General features: G+C 39.8%; 1 protein-coding gene across 1 annotated transcript in view; it reads right to left on the reverse strand.

The window, feature by feature from the left end:
* The window catches only part of LOC523126 (ATP-binding cassette sub-family C member 4), a 205,713-nt gene that overhangs the window by 18,708 nt on the left and 163,014 nt on the right, over window positions 1-23,991 (reverse strand). The window contains 2 exon segments of the mRNA XM_010810937.4: window positions 6,191-6,280; window positions 13,976-14,131. Coding sequence (XP_010809239.3) covers window positions 6,191-6,280; window positions 13,976-14,131 — 246 coding nt within the window.

Raw genomic sequence — 23,991 nt, forward strand, 5'->3', positions numbered from 1 at the left:
ATTTCATGGCTGCAGTCACTGTCTGCAATGATTTGGGAAATAAAGTCTGTCATTGTTTCCACCATTTCCCCATCTATTGCAATGAAGTGATAAGATAGGATGTCATGATCTTAGCTTCTTGAATGTTGTTTTAAGCCAGCTTTTTCACATCCCTCTTTCACTTTTATGAAGAGTTTATTTAGTTCCTCTTCACTTTCTATGATTAGGATGGGGCATAGACCTGGATTACTGTGATACTGAATGGTTTCCCTTGGAAATGAACCGAGATCATTCTGTCATTTTGGAGATTCCACCAAAGTACAGCATTTTAGGTTCTTTTGTTGACTTTTTTTTTTTTTTTTTTTTGCAGCCAAACAAAAATAAATTGGAGACTTGAAGCCAGGCAGCCTGGGGATTAAGTCTTGCCTGGCTGTACCAACTGGGCAAGTTCCTGAACCTACTCTATCTTAGCTTCCTAAACTCTAAGACTATAATACCATAATTATAAAGGTGTGTGCCTCCTAACATTGTTAAGAATATTAAATGAGTCAGTACATGCAGAATTTGTAACAGATCAATATATATATTGTCCATTATTAATAATGCTATTGGCTAGCCCCTCCTCAAGTTCTGCTTCACTTTTCTATTTTGCATGTATCAGCACTGAGATTTCATTACATATGTATTGGCTTGCTTTTCAACTTCTTCAGGAGAATTTAAGCTCCAGAAGGACAGATATTTTGTCTGTTGATGACTGTGACAGCCCCAGGACCTGCAACATTGCCTAACAAGCTCTCAGTAGATATTTGTTGGCTGGATGAAGGTGGGCTTCCCTGGTGACTCAGTGGTAAACAATCCACCTGCCAAACAGGAGACTTGGGTTCGATCCTGGGTGAGACTCCCTGGCTAAGGAAATTGCAACCCACTCTAGTATACTTGACTGAGAAATCCCACGGACAGAAGAGCATGGCAGGCTACAGTTCATGGAGTTGCAGAAGAGTCAGACGTGACATACAACAACAACATGAATGAAGGCATGCTGCTGTTGCCAAGTCACTTCAGTCGTGTCTGACTCTGTGCGACCCCAGAGACGGCAGCCCACCAGGCTCCCACGTCCCTGGGATTCTCCAGGCAAGAACACTGGAATGGGTTGCCATTTCCTTCTCCAATGCATGAAAGTGAAAAGTAAATGTGAAGTGGCTCAGTCGTGTCCGACTCCTAGCGACCCCATGGACTGCAGCCTACCAGGCTCCTCCATCCATGGGATTTTCCAGGCAAGAATACTGGAGTGGGGTGCCATTGCCTTCTCCAAATGAAAGCATAAGTGACTCTAATTGCATGACATACCTGTTTCTGCAAATTAGAAAGTAATTAACCTCCAATTAAAATAAATAAATTTATATTAAAAAATAAAATATACCATAGAAACTAAATTCATATGGATAATTAGTTTATATATAACACTGTTTTCTTACTAAGTGTAATTGCAAAAAGGATATATTCTTATAATAATTAACTGGCTCCAAGATATCATATCACACTTTAAATAAAGCACTGAAAAAGTTATAATTTAAGGAACATATAACAAATAACTCCTATTCAAAACTATACATCTCAGTATAGAATACTTCAATTGTTTTTGAGCTTGGGAAAATAATAGAATATAGCAAAACTGAAGAATAATAAACTGGACTTTAAGGCGCCCTGTCTCCATCATCGCTGTGTGCACTCTGTGTAGTAGGTGCTGACGCCCCTCACAGGAAGGGAACACAGAGGTCGGGTGGTTTCCACATTTTGTGGAACTTTCTTACTTTTCAAGAAGAAAATCTGGTGTGGGTCAGAAGGAGACACTGAAATGCAATCAACAGATGGGGAAGAGCTTTTACCAGAGCAGGGCCAGCAGTAAAGGAAGTTCGCCTAACACAAGGCCCCGGGAAATGGACATGTGACCTGTCTCCACAGCAAGGACTGAACCACGTGGTTCCTGATGCACAGGCTGCTGATGCCCAGGTTTCTGTATCTTTGTTTCCTGTGTGATGAGACACGCTTGTGTCCTAACAGAGACACTATCAATGTCAGACATTTAACTGTACAATTTCTTCCCAGTTTTGACAGGACATTTTTGTTATTGTTTAGTTGCTAAGTCATGGACGTTATGGACTGTAGCCTACCAGGTTCCTCTGTGCATGGGATTTCCCATGCAAGAATATTGGAGTGGGTTACTATTTCCTCCTCCAGGGAATCTTCCCAACTCAGGGATCAATCCCATTTCTCCTCCATTGCAGGCAGACTCTTCATCACTCAGCAACCGGGGAAGCCCCCATTCTCTACTCTTAATTCCAAATCCCAGTATCTAAGGTGTTTTGTTTTTGCTTTTTAATGGAAGCAACACATCAATGATTCACTTCCAGAGTTTTATCTACTATGACCTTTTAACCTCTGTGTGATAAAGTGCTTCATCTTCAGGCACTACTCATGTTATATTTTTGGAGCTGCCTTTGCTTTTTAGCACCCCAATAGCACTAATTTCTGATGAACTTTTATCAGTTTACAGTAAGTTGGAAAGTTTTCAGTACATGAAAAATGTATTTTAGGCATATTTAGAAAAATAACCAAAATGAGACAGGCAGCATCCATAGGACTGTCTTCCTTCTGAGTGTCCATCTCTGCCAAGGAAGAAGGAGGAAACAGAACTAGAGGACCTTAATTTTTTTTTTTTTTTAATGCCTTCTTTTCCTTTTAATTGAAGTTCATAAAGAGGAGAACAGTGGTTTCCTCCTACTCATTCTCAGGTTAACTCTGTGAGTTTAGGTTCAAATATCCAGTTAGGCATCCTTTACAAATTAATAACTAGGGTTTTTGGTTCACTTAAAAACTGACTTCATTGAGTTAGTGATACCTCTTGATGAGGGTGAAGGAGGAGAGTGAAAAAGCTGGCTTAAAACTCAGCATTAAGAAAACTAAGATCATGGCATCTTGTCCCATAATTTCATGGTAAATAGAAGGGGAAAAGATAGAAGCAGTGACAGATATCCTCTTCTTGGGCTCTAAAATCCGTGCAGATGGCAACTGTAAGCCTTGAAGTTAGAAGATGATTGCTTCTTGGCAGGAAAGCTATGACGAAACTAGACAGTGTGTTAAAAAACAAAGATATCACTTTGCTGACAAAGGTCCATATAATCAAACCTATGGTCTTTCCAGTAGTCATGTACAGATGTGAGAGCTGGACTATAAAAGCGCACTGAAGAATTGATGCTTTTGAACTGTGGTACTGGAGAACACTATTGAGAGTCCCTTGGAAAACAAGGGATCAAATTGGTCAATCTTAAAGGAAATCAACCCTGAATATTCTCTGGAAGGACTGATGTTGAAGCTGAAGCTCCAATATTTTGGCCACCTGATGTAAACTCATTGGAAAAGACCCTGACGCTGTGAAAGATTGAAGGCAGAAGGAGAAGAGGGAGATGGAGGATGAGATGGCTGGATGACATCATCGATTCAATGGACGTGAACTTGGGCAAACTCCAGGAGATGGTGAGGGACAGGAAAGCCAGTGCTTTAGTCCATGGGCTCACAGAGAGTCAGAGGTGACTTAGCAACTGAACAACAATAACTTAGAGTGATAAATCACCCCTTTATCCAGATTCTTTAGGAATTATTTCTTTATCACATTTGTATGTTTTTCAATGAACGATTTCATAAGTTTTCTTTTAAAACAGTCATAAGGAATCAATTCCTAGAGAAACACAATGATGGGATGATTTCTCTAAGTGATATCACCAAAGTTATCAGGGCTAATTCGAAAAGCAATACATGGAAACCATATACTTCACTTTGTGAAATAAACTCACATTTCTTTCTTTTTATAGAAAGTTCCAAATGTAGTTTAATAGAAGTAGATCTTAGTATTATCTACCACTTCAGCATTTTTATAATTTAGATTAACACTGTTTCTCTGTCCATGGAAAAATATATTCTAAAATTCTAGAGTAATGCTATCTGAGAATCTGTGAAAAAAGGTCTAAATCTGGGAAACAAATTGAAAAATAATGCACCAGTACTTCCAGTTACTTTTTTAAAGATGAAATTTGTCCTATGAATTCAAGAGTAGTGGATCATCCTATCGTTCTTTATATTTAATAGTTAAATGCTCTACACACCTCTTCTCTTGCAGAATTTGATTGTAAAAGACTCACAAACTTAAATGAAATCAGAGGTGCACTGCTTTATAGGCAGGAGAAGGTGAAGCAATCAACCCAATTTAAGAAAACAAAATCCACATGTTGCTGAAAAGCAGGGTGGGTGTATAAAGACTCAGCGGTGATATCCTTCAGAAACCAGAATTACTGACTGGAAATGGTCATACCTCCAAATCTGCCTGCTCACAGTCAAGGCTTATCTATATATTACAGATTTCAGAGCTTCCATGGAAGGGTGACACTAAATGACAATCATACCAATTCAAACCAACATGAACAATCAATCTCTCAGATTTGTGTAACAACAAACGAACAAACAGAAAAATTCTCTGAAATGAAAAGATCAAACAAACATTTAGTAGTTATTTATGCAGAGTGTTTTCCCTGTGTTTTCCTCTAAGAGTCTTATAGTATCTGGTCTTACATTTAGGTTTTCAATCCACTTTGAGTTTATTTTTGTATACAGTATTAGGGAGTGTTCTAATTTTCTTCTTTTACACATAGCTGTCCAGTTTTCCCAGCACCACTTACTGAAGAGACCACCTCTTCTCCATCGTATATTCTTGCCTTGTTTGTCACAGATTAGGTGACCACAGGTGTGTGAGTTCTCTGGACTCTCTAGCCTGTTCCATTGTGCCAGTGCCACACCATCTTGATTACTCTAGATCTATATTGAACTAGCCAAAAAGTTCGTTTAAATTTTTCCATAAAATCTTATGTAACAAATTTTTGGCCAACTCAGTGATATATTCTGAAGTCAGGGAACCTAATTTTTCCAGCTTCGTTTTTCTTTCTTAAAACTGCTTTGGCAACTTGGGGTCTTTTGTGTTTCCATTAAAACTGTAAATTTTTTGGCTCTAATTCTATGAAAAATGCCATTGGTAATTTGACAGGGATTGTATTTAATCTGAAGATTCTTTGGGTAGTATAGTCATTTTCACAATATTGTTTCTTCTAATCCAAGAACATGGTATATCTCTCCATCTGTTTTACATCATCTTTGATTTCTTTTGTCAGTACCTTGTAGTTTTATGAATACAGGTCTTTTGCCTCCTTAGGTAGGTTTATTCCTAGGTATTTTATTGTTTTTGTTGCAATGGTAAAGAGATGGCTTTCTCAATTTCTCTTTCTGATCTTTGATCATTAATGCATAGGAATACTCAGTCTTACTTTTTAAAAGCAAAAGACTGAGCTAGGTCCTAGGAGAAATTAGAAGTCTGTCTATGGCTTAGAAGTCTATGGTTTCTTCCAACAGTAGAATTGATTTGTAAAACTAGTACAAATACACAAAATGGTTTGTATTAAAATATAAACTGACAGCAACTTAGTAGTCAAAAATTTTTCGTGCAAGGGTGAGGAAATTCAAAGAAGCAGAGCAAGCAAAAACATGACACAAACAACAGAAAATTCTCTAGAAATGAACCTCCCATATAAAAGTTGAGCAAATGTTCCAGGGTTCTGTTATCTGCATTCATGCTACAGCATTAAAATGACATAATTACCAATAAATAATCATCATTCATTCTGACTGTATAATTTATCTTTACAAACACTTTCCTATGAAACTTCTACATTTTATTAGTATGATCTTGTTTATATCTTTTAGTTAATAAGGAAAAACTACTATTGTCTCCACTTAGGAGATGTTTCCTAAGACCAGAGGAATAAAATGAATATTGGAATGTAATGGAGTAATTAATTCACTAGGTCACTAGTAGAATTTGATCCCACAGTTTTAACATCTAATTGAGTACTCTGCTAAGGACAAGATTATGTGTCTATTTGTTCAGGGTTCTAGGAAAATAGCTAAAATGAAAACATGTCACATAATTATGGTTGATTTTCATCATCATCAATACACACATTTTTAAGCACACCCATGTCATCAGTGTTTTCCTATTACCGAAGTCAATGAAACTGACACACTCCTCTTAATTATCTGCAAAGCTCTAAATGTAAACACACATATACAGATGCTAACAAGTTAATTACAGTTACTATTAATAAATTACCTCTTCTAAGGCATTCCACAGTTCGTTATCCGTATGCTCATTAAAGGGATCCAGATTTTCCTTCATTGTTCCAGTGAATAAAACAGGTTCCTAAATACCCCAAAATAGTGAATGTTATTACCTTAACCTATTTTCATTTTATTCCAATGTATACAGAATGTCAAAATTAAAATGCAAAAACATCTAAATTAATTAATTATTAATAATATAGTTGCAAATGTATGATTATAAAAAAGCATCTCTAAAATAATTTTTCATTGTACAAAGTGTGCTACAAAATATCTTCTGGACTACTGAACACTAACAGAAGAAAGTGTTGAAGAAGTTTTTTCATCTTAAGGAAAAAACTGAAGACAAAGGAAGATTTTATTGTTTTTTAATACTACCCTGCTAATAAATATCTGCTTAAACACTCACACAAACATGAGAAATTTAACATCAAGATCTACATAAATTAACTGTCAATGCTGGTGTGACTGGGAAATACCAACAGCATGATTAGTAGAGGTTTGTGCCTCAAAGCAAACCACTAAATATTTACACATTAGCACTGAAGAATAAACTAGGCTATTTTCTCCATTGGTCAGACTTCTTCTAGGGTCTGGAATCTCTCCACATATGTGAAATGAACATCCCCATATGTGTAAGGGGAATGTAAGCTCCTGGGGTCTGCAGCACCTCTGTCCATGGAGAGATCATCTCTGATTTTGGCCTCAGCTGGTCCCCACGTTCTCTCACCTGTATGTCAGGATAACCTGCCTCACAGAACCTCGTTAATAACTGCAAGGCCAGGAGGACCTGAAAACCACCGTGACCTGTGTCATGACACTTTAATTTAAATAGTTCTTCCTAGTCATCTGCTTCAGGAGGAGCCATAAGTAAATTACTCTGGAAATATATGTGTCCTCTTGGCTTCAAGAGAGAATCCTGTACATAAGCTCATGTAGGCCATTTACATTTTATTCTGGAAGGCTCTAGTAAGCCAGGTCATAAGAATATGGATAGCAGTGAAGAGCCCAATAAGCTCCTTTAAGTGAAGGGGGCACAAAAGGGAATGCACTCGTGTGGGAACAAGAGGAGAACTGACTTTTCCACAAGTGCCCGGAACTGCTCTGAATCACCATGTTCAAATCAGCCTTGGGGCTGGACTTTCCTCCTCACTTCACAAAAGCCTGAGAGGAAAGATAAAGATAGACAGACATTTATTTCCCCTAATCATAAGGAAGAATGATACTCAGGAAGCCTTCCAAACCTTCTTTCAATATGGTCTAAGTTTTAAGTCTGGTAAGAGAGGAAAGAATACAGAAAACTCAGGATATGCCACCAAAAAAGAGATATCTCTGAGCAAATCCACAATTAAAAAGACATTATAAAGGGAGATTTATTCGCACAAAGTTGATTAAGTAGCCAATATGCCTCCAAAGCACTGAAAATCACTAGTCATACAATATTTCAGAATGAATACTGAACTGAACTAAAAAAACTCGAAACACAAATTTAAGGTCTCCCTTAAAACTTGAATTTAGAATCAAAGACTAAACAACCATCTAAACAATGGTAAGCATTCCTTGTCAGGGGACTAACCATCATTCTACCTCAGATTTTTATAAAAACTTGTTACTTCTTGTAATTATCAACCTTAAGATTCCCACATGCAGGTATCTTCTGCATGTCTCCATGGGGTTTACACAAGCGACATAGCCAGGCGAGGGGAGGCTGGTCCCCAGTATTCTTCTTCCTTCTCTCCATTTTCTAGGTTCTTTCAAGTAAGCAGGCTACTCCCTGTATATAATCTCAACCTGTGGTCTTTCTGGGGGACATATTTAACTACTTCAGATCCTAAGCATAAAGAACACACATACTTCAGCTACCTGTTGTGTTTAAGGAAATTATTTAAGAAGAACTTTCATTTTTGCTTATTCCTGAAATTTTGAATAGAAGTTGAGGAGTACCTTCTTAAGAACACAGTATTCATCTTTGAAAGTTCCCCCCATGACTGATGGCCTATGTCCCCACTCCCCTGTCTTTGCTCCTACCCAGGTCCTTGTTATCATCACATCTTCCCCAGTTCTGACCTGTTCATGCAGGGTCAGCAGTGATGGGGATGAGCCTGGGAGGAAGAGAGACCACCATGGAAGCTCTCTGCTGCTTCCAGGATCTCAGGGACCAGGGATCCAAGGAAGATGATGTGGGCCTGGCTCAGCTAAGAGAGGCAACTCAAAGAAACAGCACTGGGCTCCCCCTCTGCAGAGTCTGCTCTGAGCTTCCTAAATTCCCTAAATTGGGGTGTTGAGACACAAGTATCAATGCTTCCTACTCATTTGGGGGGGAGAGGAATGTAAGCTTTTGTACTTAGACAAGTAAATTCCAGTAGCCAAACTAACAGACTTTCTCCACCTCTGCAGCTAGCAAGACACTGTAAAGACAAAGGGCTCTTGGTTGGGGAGGGATACGATTTTGAGTATCTTCTCCTGACATATATCAGCCCATGACATACAAGTGCATAAACCCATTTCTAAACTGATATTTCCAAATGAGGGACAGAGCAATAGGAGTAGTATCTTCTGGCTTTGTTCTATGCTTATTCACTCTTGCTATGGTTTGGGGAGTCCTTTCAAGTGGGATGGTAGGAAAAAGGGGGAAAATATCTAATGAGTACAACACAGCTGAAGAATTGATGCTTTTGAATTGTGGTGTTGGAGAAGATTCTCGAGAGTCCCTTGGACTGCAAGGAGATAAAACTGGCCAATCCTAAAGGAAATCAGCCCTGAATATTCACTGGAAGGACTGATGCTGAAGCTTCTTTAAAAAAAATTTATTATTATTATTATTTACTTTACAATATTGTATTGATTTTGGCATACATCAACATGCATCCGCCACGGGTGTACATGTGTTCCCCATCCTGAACCCCCCTCCCACCTCCCTCCCATACCATCCCTCTGGGTCATCCCAGTGCACCAGCCCCAAGCTTCCTGTATCCTGCATCGAACCTGGACTGGAGATTAGTTTCTAGTTTCAATACTTTTACTATCTGATGTGAAGAGCTGACTCACTGGAAAAGACCCTGATGCTAGGAAAGACTGAAGGCAGGAGGAGAAGGGGATGGTTGGATGGCATCACCGACTCAATGGATGTGAGTTTAAGCAAGCTCCAGGAGTTGGTGATGAACAGGGAATGCTGGCCTGCTGCAGTCCATGGGGTCACAAAGAGTCGGACATGACTGAGAAGTAGACAAGGTGGAGACTGGAGAGCATAGGTCTCTGTCATATGACTAGTACTTTGGATCTTACTCTGCTGCGATGGGAGTATTTGGAGATTAAGCTGAAACTCTTCGCTATACAATTGAAAGACTGTAAATCAACTATACTTCAATTTAAAAAAAAAAATCAGTTCAGCTGCTCAGTCGTGTCCGACTCTTTGCGACCCCATGAATCGCAGCACGTCAGGCCTCCGTGCCCATCACCAATTCCTGGAGTTCACTGAGACTCACGTCCATCGAGGCAGTGATGCCATCCAGCCATCTCATCCTCTGTCATCGCCTTCTCCTCCTGCCCCCAATCCCTCCCAGCATCAGAGTCTTTTCCAATGAGTCAACTCTTTGCATGAGGTGGCCAAAGTACTGGAGTTTCAGCTTTAGCTTTATTCCTTCCAAAGAAATCCCAGGGCTGATCTTCAGAATGGACTGGTTGGATTTCCTTGCAGTCCAAGGGACTATCAAGAATCTTCTCCAACACAACAGTTCAAAAGCATCAATTCTTCAGTGCTCAGCCTTCTTCACAGTCCAACTCTCACATCCATACATGACCACAGGAAAAACCATAACCTTGACTAGACGGACCTTTGTTGGCAAAGTAATGTCTCTGCTTTTCAATATGCTATCCAGGTTGGTCATAACTTTTTGAATCCTGGCACTGCCCCTTACTTGAAAAGTAGGATAAGCTCCCAGTGACTCAGTTTTTAAGTTTGTCAGATAAGGATAACAACAAATTGTGAGGATTAAGCAGGAAATGGTGGGATAAGAAACTAAAATGTGTTCATGATTCCATAAATGTTAGTAATTATTATTAATACTTGTGTTACTTTTCAGGGACTGCAGCAAGCACTAGAGGAACAGAAATGAGAGATACAGGCCCTGTCCTCAAAGAGAGAAAGAAAATAGTCAAGAGTGTGTGGAGGTCTGAGAAAAAGGCCAGAGGTCTTGGTGGGGGATTGGAAAGAAAGAGTTTGTACAAGGTGATAGTCAGAAAAGAAGCTTGTGGGAGGAAAGCCAGAAATCAAAATACAAAAATATTTTAGTCTGATTTTTTGCTCTTGGTGGAAAACGTTAGATACATTTCTCTGTTATACTTTTCCCCAAAATTCCTATTGTGTTTGTTAGTTTGCTTTTATTTTCTGTTTCTTGGCTTTACCATTCATATTTATGTAACCAATTTAGTTTTTATTATTAGACAGTAAATATAAAGAAAATCACCAAAGACCATGAACACGTAAACAGAAATTAAAAAGTAAAGTCATTTCAAAAGGTGTTACTCTTTTACTTAAGTAGAAATAATACCCAAAAGGCCAGTGCCCTGATTCTTAAGAATAATAACATTTCCTGATGACTGAGCATTCTTAAGAATGAGACATGGGCACAAACATTATCTCACTAAGTTACATCTTCACAACAAATCTGTGGGGCAATTATTTCCAGACTGGGTTTAAGTACGAGGATGTTGAAGCTTGGCAGCCAAGTGACATCAAGGCCCCACAGTCGACGAAGCATAGCAGGAATAAACTGTGGGTCACACTGACACCTGGTCTACACTGTTAAACATTCTAGCCCTCTCCGTCTCCTGAATGGCTTCCTGGGAATCTTTACACATTCCAAGTTCTCTCCAGATTCTTTCTCTTTAATCAACCAACACTGCACCTTGGAGATAAAGTAATAAAAAAAGTGGAATCTACATGGATACAAAGCTTAGCACTATTTTGTAAGGATGCTCTCTGAAGAGTGTACCTAGAACATGCTCAAAGGAAAGATGGAAACCAACAGAACAGAACCAAAACATGCTGACGTCAAGGCATGCTTAGTCTTTGCTCAGATATGCTTCCAAATATTATTGGCAGAGCCAAGAATCATCTAATGTTATTTATTTACAGAGTTATTTTATGTACACAAGCATACAAATTTTTCCTATTACACAACATTAAAAAGAATGCAGGGAATGTTTCTAAAGCTTTGTATCCAAGGATATGAAAGGACTTTACAGACATGCCCTTTATTTCTACTAACTAATCTCACATGGCCATTTCAAAGATGAGTACCATCAAAGCATAAAACTTGGGAATTTAAGCTCATTTATTTTCTACTGTAACCAAAAGTCATAAATCTAATAGCCAGAGGAAATCTTTAAATATGGGGACTATCCAGTTTTTCTGAAAGGGATACCTTTGGGAAAAATTTTTTCAATTGCAATAAAATACACATAAATTTCAGAGAAGGCAATGGCACCCCACTCCAGTACTCTTGCCTGGAAAATCCCATGGATGGAGGAGCCTGGTAGGCTGCAGTCCATGAGGTTGCTAAGAGTCGGACATGACTGAGTGACTTCACTTTCACTTTTCACTGTCCTGTATTGGAGAAGGAAATGGCAACCCACTCCAGTGTTCTTGCCTGGAGAATCCCAGGGACAGAGAAGCCTGGTAGGAGGCCGTCTATGGTGTCACACAGAGTCGGACATGACTGAAGTGACTTAGCAGCAGCAGCAGCACACATAAATTTGCTAGATTAGCCACTTTAAGTGCACATTTCAGTGGTGTTAAATACATTCACATTGTTGAACAGCCATCACCACCACCCAGCTGTAGATCTCCTTTCTTCTTGAAGAACTGAAACTCCATACCCATTAAACAACAAGTCCGCTCTCCTGGCCACTCCTGGTACCCACCATTCTATATACTGTATCCATGAATTTACTACTCTAGGTAACTCCTATTAGCAGAATCATACAGTATTTATCCTTTGTAAATGACTTATTTCACTTAATTTTTTCAAGGTTCATCTGTGCTGTAGCATGTGTCAGAATTTTCTTCTTTATTAAGGCTGAGTAATATTCTACTGTATGTATGCACACCACGTTTTGTTTGTTGATTCATCTGTCAATGGACCCTTGGGCGCCTCCACCTTTTTGCTGTTGAGAATTATGCTGCTATAACATGCATGTCCCAGTATCTCTTCAAGACCTTTCTTCCAATTCTTTTGGGTTTATATTCTAAAATAGAATTGCTAGGTCATATGATAATTCCATCATTAACTTTTCTGAGCAACAAACAAGTTGATTTCCATAGTGGTTGCACTATTTTACATTCCTATCAGCAATGAACACGGGTTCTAATTTCTCTACATCCTTGCCAACACTAGTAATTTTCTTTTTTTCTCTCTCTTTTCTTTGATAGCAGACATCTTAAGGGGTGTGAGGTGGCATTTCACTAGAGTCTGAAAAGACTATCTTGATTTAAAAATTACTTAGAGCAATCCCAGGTATTTTCAAGGTCACAGGCAGGTAGCAAGAGCTGTCCCCAAATCCACATTCACCTTCCTTTGAGTGCCATCTTGTACATGCTTCCTGATAACAGGTTTTTCAGGACACATTACACTCACATTCCAGGAAGTACATTTACCTGGCTCATTCTGTCTCATCTCCTCTCTGTTTCTCATCTCAAGACGGTATTTTTCTGAGCTTCCTTTGATAGGCAGATGATTGCTAAGTATATAAATAAAAACTCTTTTTTTTTTTTTTAATCAGCAGGTCTGTCAAAGCAGAGGGCAGGATGATAGATGAGGACACAGGATCGAGGTTGTGCTTGGCTATATACCTGGAGGATAGTAATCTCTCAGTAAAATTCACAGAATTATGTTGAGTGAATGAACCATAGGAATGACAGGAGTGTCTACCATGCATATACTCCAGTCTCCAAAACACTCCCTGAAAGTTACACTACTTTACAAAGAAGAAGAAAATAGAACAGAATCAGAGCCCAGGAAGAGATGGCCAACTCAACACTCCATCACAGCAGGCACATATGGGTCTACTTGAAACACTTCACACTCATTGACCTATTTTATCCTCACAACAGATTGAAGGGGTGATACTGTTATCTGCCTTGTAAGACAGAGAAAACCAAGTACATAGAGACAGAATTCTGAGTCCCCTGCTCTTCCTCACTATTCTGTATTGCCTCCCTGGTGAAAATTATTAATTAATGGCTAAATTGTCAAAGTCTCCCCAAAGCATCTAAATATCCTATGATTCTCAAAGCCCCACAATTTCACAGAAAGTTCTCCAAGGAGATAATCACTTTTTAAAAGATGTCCTGGTTTCCCACAACAAAATTACATCTGTAAGACACTTATTAATAAAATTCATGTTTCCCTATAGGAACCTCTCCAGTGCTAAACAAACCATTTATCCTTCTGTTCTCAGAATTATGTGATTATCAGTGAATAAAATTGTGGAAACTAAGGAAGTCTGAGTCAAGAAATCTATCTCAGTAAGTTATTAAATCACATGCACACAAAACTAACAAATGAACAAACAAACAAACAAACAAAAAAAACCTGGTATCTGATGAAAGTGTCTATTGAAAATACCTGCTGCTAAAAATATGCTCCATTGGGGGGAAAATAAAAAAAGGATCAACTCATTCACTTAATTGGAAAAAAAAAAACAATCAAATTAAAAGCACTTAAACTTAGACGCCTTATAAAAAGAACATGTGAGAGCGCTCTGCTGTGCGTACCTGAAGTGCAACTGACAATTTCTTCCTTAAATCGTGCAGTCCAATATGTGCTGTCAAGATTCCATCAATATAAATGCAACCTTCAGGTTCTGACAATCGAAAAAGGGCAGCAATGAGGGAACTTTTACCAGCTCCTGTTCTTCCCACGATGCCATACTGTAAAGAGACCCAGGGGGGATGAAGAATTAACAGGATGCACAAAACCCAGGAGGACCCTGATTGTTGAAGACGAATTTTTAAAGTTCTATTATATATAAAGACTAGTCTATAAGTTTCCCAGGGTTTCCCTGGTGGCTCAGACAGTAAAGTGTCTGGCTGCAGTGCAGAAGACCCAGGTTCAATCCCTGGGTCAGGAAGATCCCCTGGAGAAGGACATGGCAACCCACTTCAGTATTCTTGCCTGGTGAATCCAATGGTCAGAGGAGCCTGGCAGGCTACAGTCCATGGGGTCACAAAGAGTCAGACATGACCGAGCAACTTCATAAGTTTCTCAAGCATAGCCCTGCTGGCATTTTGGACCAGATAATTCATTGTTGAGGGTCGGGGGCCTGTCCTGTATATTGTATGATGATTAACAGTAGCCATGAACCCACTAGACACGAGATGCAACCCCCAAATTGTGGCAATCAACAATGACAGAAATTCACAAATGTCCCTGATTGAGATCACCATCATCCCAAGAATACACAACATAAACTATAGTGATTTTCATGCCTTCTAAAAATGTCAGGCAATTTTATTCAGATTTCCCTGAATAAATGTTTAATATGCTGAAGATTGTTTGTTTTCTATAATTATCATATAAGGAACAGAAGGGGATAACAGAGGATGAGATGGTTGGATGGCATCACTGACTCAATGGACATGAGTCTGAGTAAACGCTGGGAGTTGGTGATGGACAGGGAGGCCTAGTGTGCTGCAGTCCATGGGGTCGCAAAGAGTCGGACATGAGTGACTGACTGAACTGAACTGATCATTATGTGGTATGTTAAAGGGGGAGACATATATGTGTATGCAGTGTGTGTGTGTGTGTGTATGTGTGTGTGTGTGTGTATGTGTGTGTGTGTGTGTAACTAACATTCACAAATAAAGGAAGAAGACCTGAAAAATAATCTGCCTGCAGTGAAAAACTAGCAGTCTCCTAAGTGGTCCATAAGAAGTCAGCTTTTAAATTAGTTTTATTCCTACTCCCTGGATAATTTGACCTTGAGTATTACATGAGTAATTTTACAGAGATGTCGACAAGTCAAGTCAGAGTGTTAACACAAACAGGTGCTCACTTTCTGTGTTATTTATTTAAGAGGAATTATTCTTCGGTAAAAAAAATGAAATCACTTCCTGATATTAAATATCTTAATTATATTCTATCTTGAAAGGAAACATCTTCAAATATAAAATGCAGATCTCAGTCTTGAAAGAGGCCAGTAGACAAAATTTCCATAATGAGATCAACATTGATACAAATAACCTTTGCTATTTACATGAGACCTTTCATCAGAGCAGGTCAAAAGACATTTTATCAATACATTAATACTTACAACTGAACCTTGGAAAAACACATGTCAGGTGTCAGTCTATTTACTAAAACCAGAGCAGAGAGAAATTAAACGCACTAACAGTAAGATTCAAGAACCAGTACAGTGTAGGTAAAATGCTGGTGGCTGGTGGTTTAGTCGCTGGGTTGTGTCCAACTCTTGTGACCCCATGGACTGTCACCTGCCAGGCTCCTCTGTCCATGGGATTCTCCAGGCAAGAATACTGGAGTGGGTTGCCATTTCCTTCTCCCACGTAAAATGCTGGTGAGGAATAAAACTGCATTCAAATATATATGCAGAAACTGGCCTTTTTTACCAATGAATTTTTAAGTGAAAGAAAGTATTAATCACTTGTGTCCAACTCTTTGTGACCCCCTGGACTGTAGACTACCAGGCTCCTCTGTCCATGGAATTCTCCAGGCAAGAGTACTGGAGTGGGTTGCCATTTCCTACTCAAGGGGATCTTCCTGACCCATGGATGGATCCCAGGTCTCCTACATTGCAGGCAGATTCTTTACCTTCTGAGCCACCGGGGAAGCCCAAATGCAAATTCCCTGAAGGAAGCTTTCTAAGAGATTATTTCATCTCTATTTAAAATTTGGAATTGATGATAGTGTAAGATATGCTTGGATCATTTGTAAATCAATAAAGTTTTAAAACTCATGGCTTTAAAAAAAGAACTACTAAATCTTTCTGAGCAATATAATCAGAATGTTTGGACTGTTTCATGTTTTCTGATTTGAATACTTCTAAAGTTTCAAATCTTAGTCTGTCAAATCAATCATGGCATTTCAAAATGAATTTATCTTTATAGAGATTAAACATAAGAAAAGTGGGTTTACCTAATTTTATTATCTTATAAAGGTAATACAATGACTATAAGACATTTTATTGTTGTTCAGTCACTCAGTCATGTCTGATTATTTGCGACGCCATGGATTGCAGCATGCCAGGTTTCCCTGTCCTTCACTATCTCCTGGAGCTTGCTCAAATTCATGTCCATTGAATTGGTGATGCCACCCAGTCATCTTATCCTCTGCCATCCCCTTCTCTTCCTGCCTTCAATCTTTCCTAGCATCAGGGTCTTTTCCAATGAAATGGCTCTTCACATCAGGTGGCCAAAGTATTGGAGCTTCAGCTTCAGCTTCAGCATCAGTTCTTCCAATGATTATTCAGGGTTGATTTCCTTTAGGATTGACTGATTTGATCCCCTTGCTGTCTGAGGGACTCTCAAGAGCCTTTTCCAGCACAACAGTTCAAAAGCATCAGTTCTTCAGTGCCCACCCTTGTTTATGGCCCAACTCTTACATCCATACATGACTACTGGAAAAAGCATAGCTTTGACTAGATGGACCTCTGTTGGCAAAATAATGTCTCTGTTTTTAATTTGTTGTCTAGGTTTGTCATAGCTTTCCTTCCAAGGAACAAGCATCTTCTAATTTCACGGTTGCAGTCATCGTCCACAGTGATTTGGAGCATAAGAAAATAAAGTCTATCACTGTTTCCATTGTTTTCCCATCTATTTGCCATGAAGCGATGAAACCAGAGGCAATGATCTTAGTCTTTTGCATGCTGAGCTTTAAGCCAGCTTTTTGCACTCTCCTATTTCACCTTTATCAAGAGGTTCTTTAGTTCCTCTTTGCTTTCTGCCATTCGGGTGATATCATCTGCATATCTGAGGTTACTGATATTTCTCCTGGTAATCTTGATTCCAGCTTGAGCTTCATCCAGCCCAGCATTTCGCATGCTGTACTCTGCATGTAAGTTGAATAAGCAGGGTAACAATATATAGCCTTGAAGTACTCCTTTCCCAATTTTGAATCAGTACATTGTTCCATGTCTAGTTCTAACTATTGCTTCTTGATCTGCATACAGGCTTCTCAGGACATTTTGTATCTTATGCTAAGCTCTAATTCATATAATATTAGATGTGCCATTCTCTGCATGCAGGCAGGTTGTAGTGTGTATATATGTGGCTCATCTGTTCTGTGTACAAGCAGGCCTCAAAGATATTTTGTATTTGGCTCCAGACCACCTCAACAATGTGAATATCAAAATAAAGCAGGTTATATGAATTTTTTTGTTTCTCTATGCAAATAAAAGTTATGTTTATACTATATTGTAGTCTGCTGCTAAGTCACTTCAGTCATGTCCGACTCCGTGTGACCCCATAGACAGCAGCCCACCCGGCTCTGCTGTCCCTGGGATTCTCTAGGCAAGAACACTGGAGTGGGTTGCCATTTCCTTCTCCATTGCGTGAAAGTGAAAAGTGAAAGTGAAGTTGCTCAGTCGCGTCCAACTCGTAGCTACCCCATGGACTGCAGCCTACCAGGCTCCTCCATCCATGGGATTTTCTAGGCAAGAGTACTGGAGTGACTTGCTGTTGCCTTCTCCGATATTGTAGTCTAATGAGGTACAAAAGCATTATATAAGGTGATAATACACACTTTAATTTCCAATACTTTATTGCTAAAAGAATGCTAACCATCTGAGCATTTATAGGGTAACATTAAAAACCACCGATCACAGATCAGAATAATAAATATAATAATAATGAAATTGTTTGAAATATTGAAAAAATTATCAAAATGTGACAGAGACATGAAGTGAGCAAACGCTATAGGAAAAATGGTTTGATTGTACTTGCCTGACACAGCATTGCCATAAACGTCCATTTTTTTTTTTTTAAGTATTATCTGTGAAGCACAGTTAAACAGGTGTGCCTGTATTTCTGTATGTTCTCATACATAAACCAACACACATCAGGACACAGGTGAGAACTGATCTATGAGAATGTGTGTATGTTCCCATGTTACCAGCTCCACTGTAACTGACCCATCTGTGCAAACAGGAACATCTGTACACTTTAGGTAAATAGACTGAGATATGTTGGAGCACCGAGGACTGCTCATGACCACAAGACTGTGAGTTCCAAACTCCAGTGAAGAGAACTAAAAAACCAGGGGACTTCCCTGGCATTCATTCCAGTGGTTAAGATTCTGTGCTTACACTGCAGGAGGCATGGATTTGATCCCTGGTCAGGGAACACAGATCACACATGCTGCATGGCCCCAGACCCCCCAGAAAGAAAAAAAAGCAACTCAAAGAAAACCTGACTCTGATTATTCCAGAGTTCAGTCTTCAAAGCTATAGTTTGAATGTCTTTTCTGAGTAACCGAAGGGTTTATGGGAAATAGATGGGGAAACAGTGGAAACAGTGTCAGACTTTATTTTTTGGGGGTCCAAAATCATTGTAGATGGTGACTGCAGCCATGAAATTAAGAGATGCTTACTCCTTGGAAGGAAAATTATGACCAACCTAGATAGCATATTCAAAAGCAGAGACATTACTTTGCCAACAAAGGTCCGTCTAGTCAAGGTTATGGTTTTTCCTGTGGTCATGTACGGATGTGAGAGTTGGACTGTGAAGAAGGCTGAGTGCTGAAGAATTGATGTTTTTGAACTGTGGTGTTGGAGAAGACTCTTGAGAGTCCCTTGGACTGCAAGGAGATCCAACCAGTCTATTCTAAAGGAGATCAGCCCTGGGATTTCTTTGGAAGGAATGATGCTAAAGCTGAAACTCCAGTACTTTGGCCACCTCATGCAAAGAGTTGACTCATTGGAAAAGACTCTGATGCTGGGAGGGATTAGGGGCAGGATGAAAAGGGGACGACAGAGGATGAGATGGCTGGATGGCATCACTGACTCAATGGACTTGAGTCTCAGTGAACTCCGGGAGTTGGTGATGGACAGGGAGGCCTGGCGTGCTGCGATTCATGGGGTTGCAAAGAGTCGGACACGACTGAGCAACTGAACTGAAAGGGTTTTAACAATTGCCCATGGAGAGTGTCACCAGTATCAGTAACCTTACATTCTTCAATCTAAAGACAGTTAGGGGACTTCCCTGGTGGCTCAATGATAAAGAATCTGCCTGCCAATGCAGTAGACATGGGTTCAATCCCTAGTCCAGGAGAATTCCACATGCTGTGAAACAACTAAGTCCATGCACCACAACTATTGAGCCTGCGTTCTAGAACCCGGGAACCACAACTGTTGAGCCAACATGCCACAAATATTGAAGACCTTGCACACTATAGCCCATGCTCTTAACAAGAGAAGACACCACAATGAGAGGCTTACAGGTGGCAACTAGAGAAAAGCCCAAGCAGCAACAAAGACCCAGCACAGCCAAAAATAAATAAATAAATAAAATTATAAAGACTCTTAAAGAAAATCTTCTGTTATTGGCTTTACAATGGCCCCTTTCTGTTTTTCCAACCAGGTTGGTCTCTGATGATGACACAACTTATTAGACACTTGCTTTTGGATGTCTCTTCACATATCAAACTCAACATATTCAACACCCAATGCCCCACAGAAAACAACCCCTTCATCCATCTTCCCTACATTATTCTCATTACTTCTTTCCCAGGCTCACAGTGTTTAAAAAACAAATTAAACTCCTTAATCATAATCAGTGCAAATAAATTTAAAAAGTAAATAAATACTAGCTATAGCCCAGCACTCTGAAAAAAAAATTCTTAAAATTATATTTTTACTTTCTAGGCTGCTGTATGTGTTCTTTTTGTTGTTTCTGTATTTTTTTGTATGTGTTCTTAAAGACACAGTTCACATATTTAAGCAAAATGGGATTAATGTGAACATACTGTTATATGTGTTTTCATTTAGTATTTCATAATGCTTTCATAATATTATAGTACATGTGATCATTTATTTAACAAATCCTCTATTGCTGGATGTTTAGGCAGTGTCGAATGGTTAGCTACTAGAAATAACTCTGTGTTAAATATCCCTGAAGCTAAATCTTTGCAAACAACCTTAAGCATTTCCTTCACATAAATTCTCAGATTTGGAACTGCTGAGAGTCAAGTATGAACCCCTTGGACAACAAGTCAATCTTAAAGGAAATCAGTCCTGAATAGTCATTGGAAGAACTGATGCTAAAGCTCCAATACTTTGGCTACCTGACACAAAGAACCAAGTCATTAGAAAAGACCTGATGCTGGGAAAGACTGAAGGCAGGAGGGGAAGGGGACAACAGAGGGTGAGATGGCTGGATGGCATCACTGATACAATGAGCATGAACTTGGGCAAATTCCAGGAGATGGTGAGAGACAGAGAAACCTGGTGTGTGTCAGTCCATGGGGTTGTGAAGAGTTGGACACAACTAGGTGACTGAACAGCAACAACAAAGTATGAACATTTTCAGAGGAAGCTGTTAAGCTGCTAACCTACCCTCCAGAAGTATGATACCATTTTTTACTCCCACCCATTTCCCTGCACATTCACAAATCCAGGTGTTAGAGCTTTCTTTTAATTGACATCAATTTGATTCCAAAAAGTGGCATCACTTTCCCACGATGTCTTACTGGAGGGAAAACAGCTCCTGCCTCCCTGCCCCCTGCACCTGCCCCCTCTGGTCAATGTGCTCTCACTTCTCAGATTAAACTCTCAAATGCCAGCTCAGCATCCAACACTACACCCTAGGATGTCTCTTCTACAAAACTGTCCTCTCATACTTCATGTACATGAGTCAGCTTCCTTGGCATCACTAGGTAATTGTGAGGGTTGAATGCAAAAACGTGTGTTATACACTTGGTAGTTCATTTTCCTGAATGCTTTGCAGATGTCTAGGTCTTCACTCACTGGATCACAGCATCATGCTTTTGCTTATCTTGGTCTCACCTCCCAGAATGCCTCTTACATGCATTTCCGCCTGCTGAAACCCTAACCACACATCACTAAGTCTATCTCACATGTCTAACTCCTTGAAAATGCTCTCACTGTCCCCTCATGTGGGCTTGTTCCAACTCTAGCTGATGTTATGTAATTTTATATAAATGTCTATAAAAATCGTGACCTCCTTCTAGCTTACAAAGTTAATATAGCCATTTTCTTGTTTCTTCAACTAGACTGTATACATTGACATTAGGATCTGTATTGGATTTGATTTTTTCTTATTTTTATTACCTGTGGTGTCCTGAGACAAAGAAACTTCCACTGTGAGATGAGATTTTTAACTCAGGCCAGAGAAATTTATGGAAAATCTATTACCATATTATTTAGGTATAAGATAAATCAGACAGAGACAGACACAGCAGATGGATCCTATAGCCATAAATACAATTTCAAATGGCCAACAGCTCATTTTCATGGGATAGACAAACTTTCTGCAATGTAGGTGGTTATGGTCATTTTACACCCTATGAAAATGATGATCATTTTGTCCAAGCATTTACTCTGGGTGCTTTATATGTCTTATGTTGTTTAAGTTGTACATCAACCCTACAGGTTACATCCTATCACTTCCATTTTGCACAAGAAAAGATTGAGGCTTAGATGACTTAGTCTGTCTGACAGACTTAGTCTGTCTAAGTCCCATAGCAGTATGGGACTCAAATCCACATCTTTTGGCCTCTTTTCCATCTGCTGATGGGACTTTTTATCACCTGGATGGCCTGACACCTTATCATGTCCCTCGTAGCTAGAACACAGAGAGTGGGGAGAAGTGTAGTTGCAGTTAAAAAAAACAGGCCTACCATAGAGAACTTACAGTCAGAGACTTAAAGCATGACGTGGACACAAGTGCATATGTGGTGAACAGGAGCAAAGAGGGTACCTGAAGTCAGGTGGACCAGCTGTCAGCAGAAAGAACTGGCATCCACAGCCAGATTGAGAGAAACCTGCAGCTTAGTGGTACACATGATGCCTGGGGAACAGATCAAACAGACCTCATGCCCTGCTTGGGGCAGCAAGACTCATTTTTTTATCCCATCAGGTGGTGAAACAGCCACACATACACTGCTGCACTGGGCTGTCTCTGACTCGAGGTCCAGACAGGGCTGAGCCTGTGGGAAATCCCTCCGGTCCCTGTAGGAGGCTGGTGTGGGGAAGGCGGGACAGCAGAGTGAAAAATGCCTGTGATGGAAGACAGACTCCACTGGAAAGACACAAATAATGCAGTGGAATCACACAGAATTAGATTGTAATGTAAAAGTGCAATTTATAGAGCATAAAGGTAAGGAAATCTAGTGGCACAGAATATTCTAGAGCCTCCTGCTCAGTCACAACAGAGAATTGGGAATTCTTGAGTTCAATTTCCAACTGTCAAAGCACACTTCTTGGGAATCACAGGTTATCACTCATCAAAAACTGCCCATGGGAGGCAAAGCAGGAGGTTATGTTCAGCTGTAATGCTGAGTCAAGAGGTCTGGGTGATCCTGAGACTCTGCATTTCTAAGAAGCTCCAGGAGATGTAGGTGCTGCTGCCTCTGGCACCACAGTATGAGTCACAAGGAATTAGGAAGCCAGCAGGGGAAGGGGGACAATCTGGGAGTAAGGAGAGTGGCTTTTAAGAAAATATTATGTATAAAAGGAGGAATGTAAGAAACTAATACTTTTGCACATTATAGCATGGTCTACTAAGCGTCTGTAAAAATGTATCATCCAAATAATAGCTGTGAGCAAAAACAAAGCAAAATCAATCTACCTCGAGAGCTGCAAAATACTCTATTGCCTAGGATTCTCTAAAATGATCAAATCAACCACAAAATCATCTAAATGAAAAATGTAGCCTGTTTTCAAACTCTAACCAGGAAGTCTAGGGTCCTATTTACCTCATGTTGGCTTTTATGTTTGGCTGTTCTGGGTCCTGATTGCCTTGGAAGAGCTGTCTCTAGCTGTGATGAGTAGGGGCTACTCCCTGTTGCAGTGCACGGGATTCTCACTGAGGGGGCTTCTATTGATGCTGAGCAAAGACTTCAGTAGTTGTGGCACATGGCTCAGTAGTTGTAGTGCAGGGCTTAGTTGCTTTGCAGCATGTGGAATCTTCTCAGACCAGGGACTGAACCAGTGTCCCCTGCACTGGCAGGCAAATTATTATCCACTGCACCACCAGGGGAGTCCTAGTTCCTAATTTTTACTTTATATTTCTTCTGTGAATTAAAATCCTGCATCAGTTCAGTTCAGTCACTCAGTCATGTCTGACTTTTTGTGACTCCGTGAATCACAGCACGTCAGGCTTCCCTGACGTCCGTCACCAACTCCCAGAGTTCACTCAAACTCATGTCCATTGAGTCAGTGATGCCATCCAGCCATCTCATCCTCTGTCGTCTCCTTTGCCTCCTGCCCCCAATGTCTCCCAGCATCAGAGTCTTTTCCAGTGAGTCAACTCTTCGCATGAGGTGCCCAAAGTATTCAAGTTTCAGCTTTAGCATCAGTCCTTCCAAAGAACACCCAGGACTGATTTACTTTAGGATGGACTGGTTGGATCTCCTTTCAGTCCAAGGGACTCTCAAGAGTCTTCTCCAATACCACAGTTCAAAAGCATCAATTGTTTAGCACTCAACTTTCTTCACAGTCCAACTCTCGCATCCATACATGACCACTGGAAAAACCATAACCTTGACTAGATGGATCTTTGTTGGCAAAGCAATATCTCTGCTTTTTTTTTTAATTTAA

This window comes from Bos taurus, unplaced genomic scaffold, assembly GCF_002263795.3.
Source record: "Bos taurus isolate L1 Dominette 01449 registration number 42190680 breed Hereford unplaced genomic scaffold, ARS-UCD2.0 Leftover_ScbfJmS_1899, whole genome shotgun sequence".
In the NCBI taxonomy this organism is placed as follows: Eukaryota; Metazoa; Chordata; class Mammalia; order Artiodactyla; family Bovidae; genus Bos; species Bos taurus.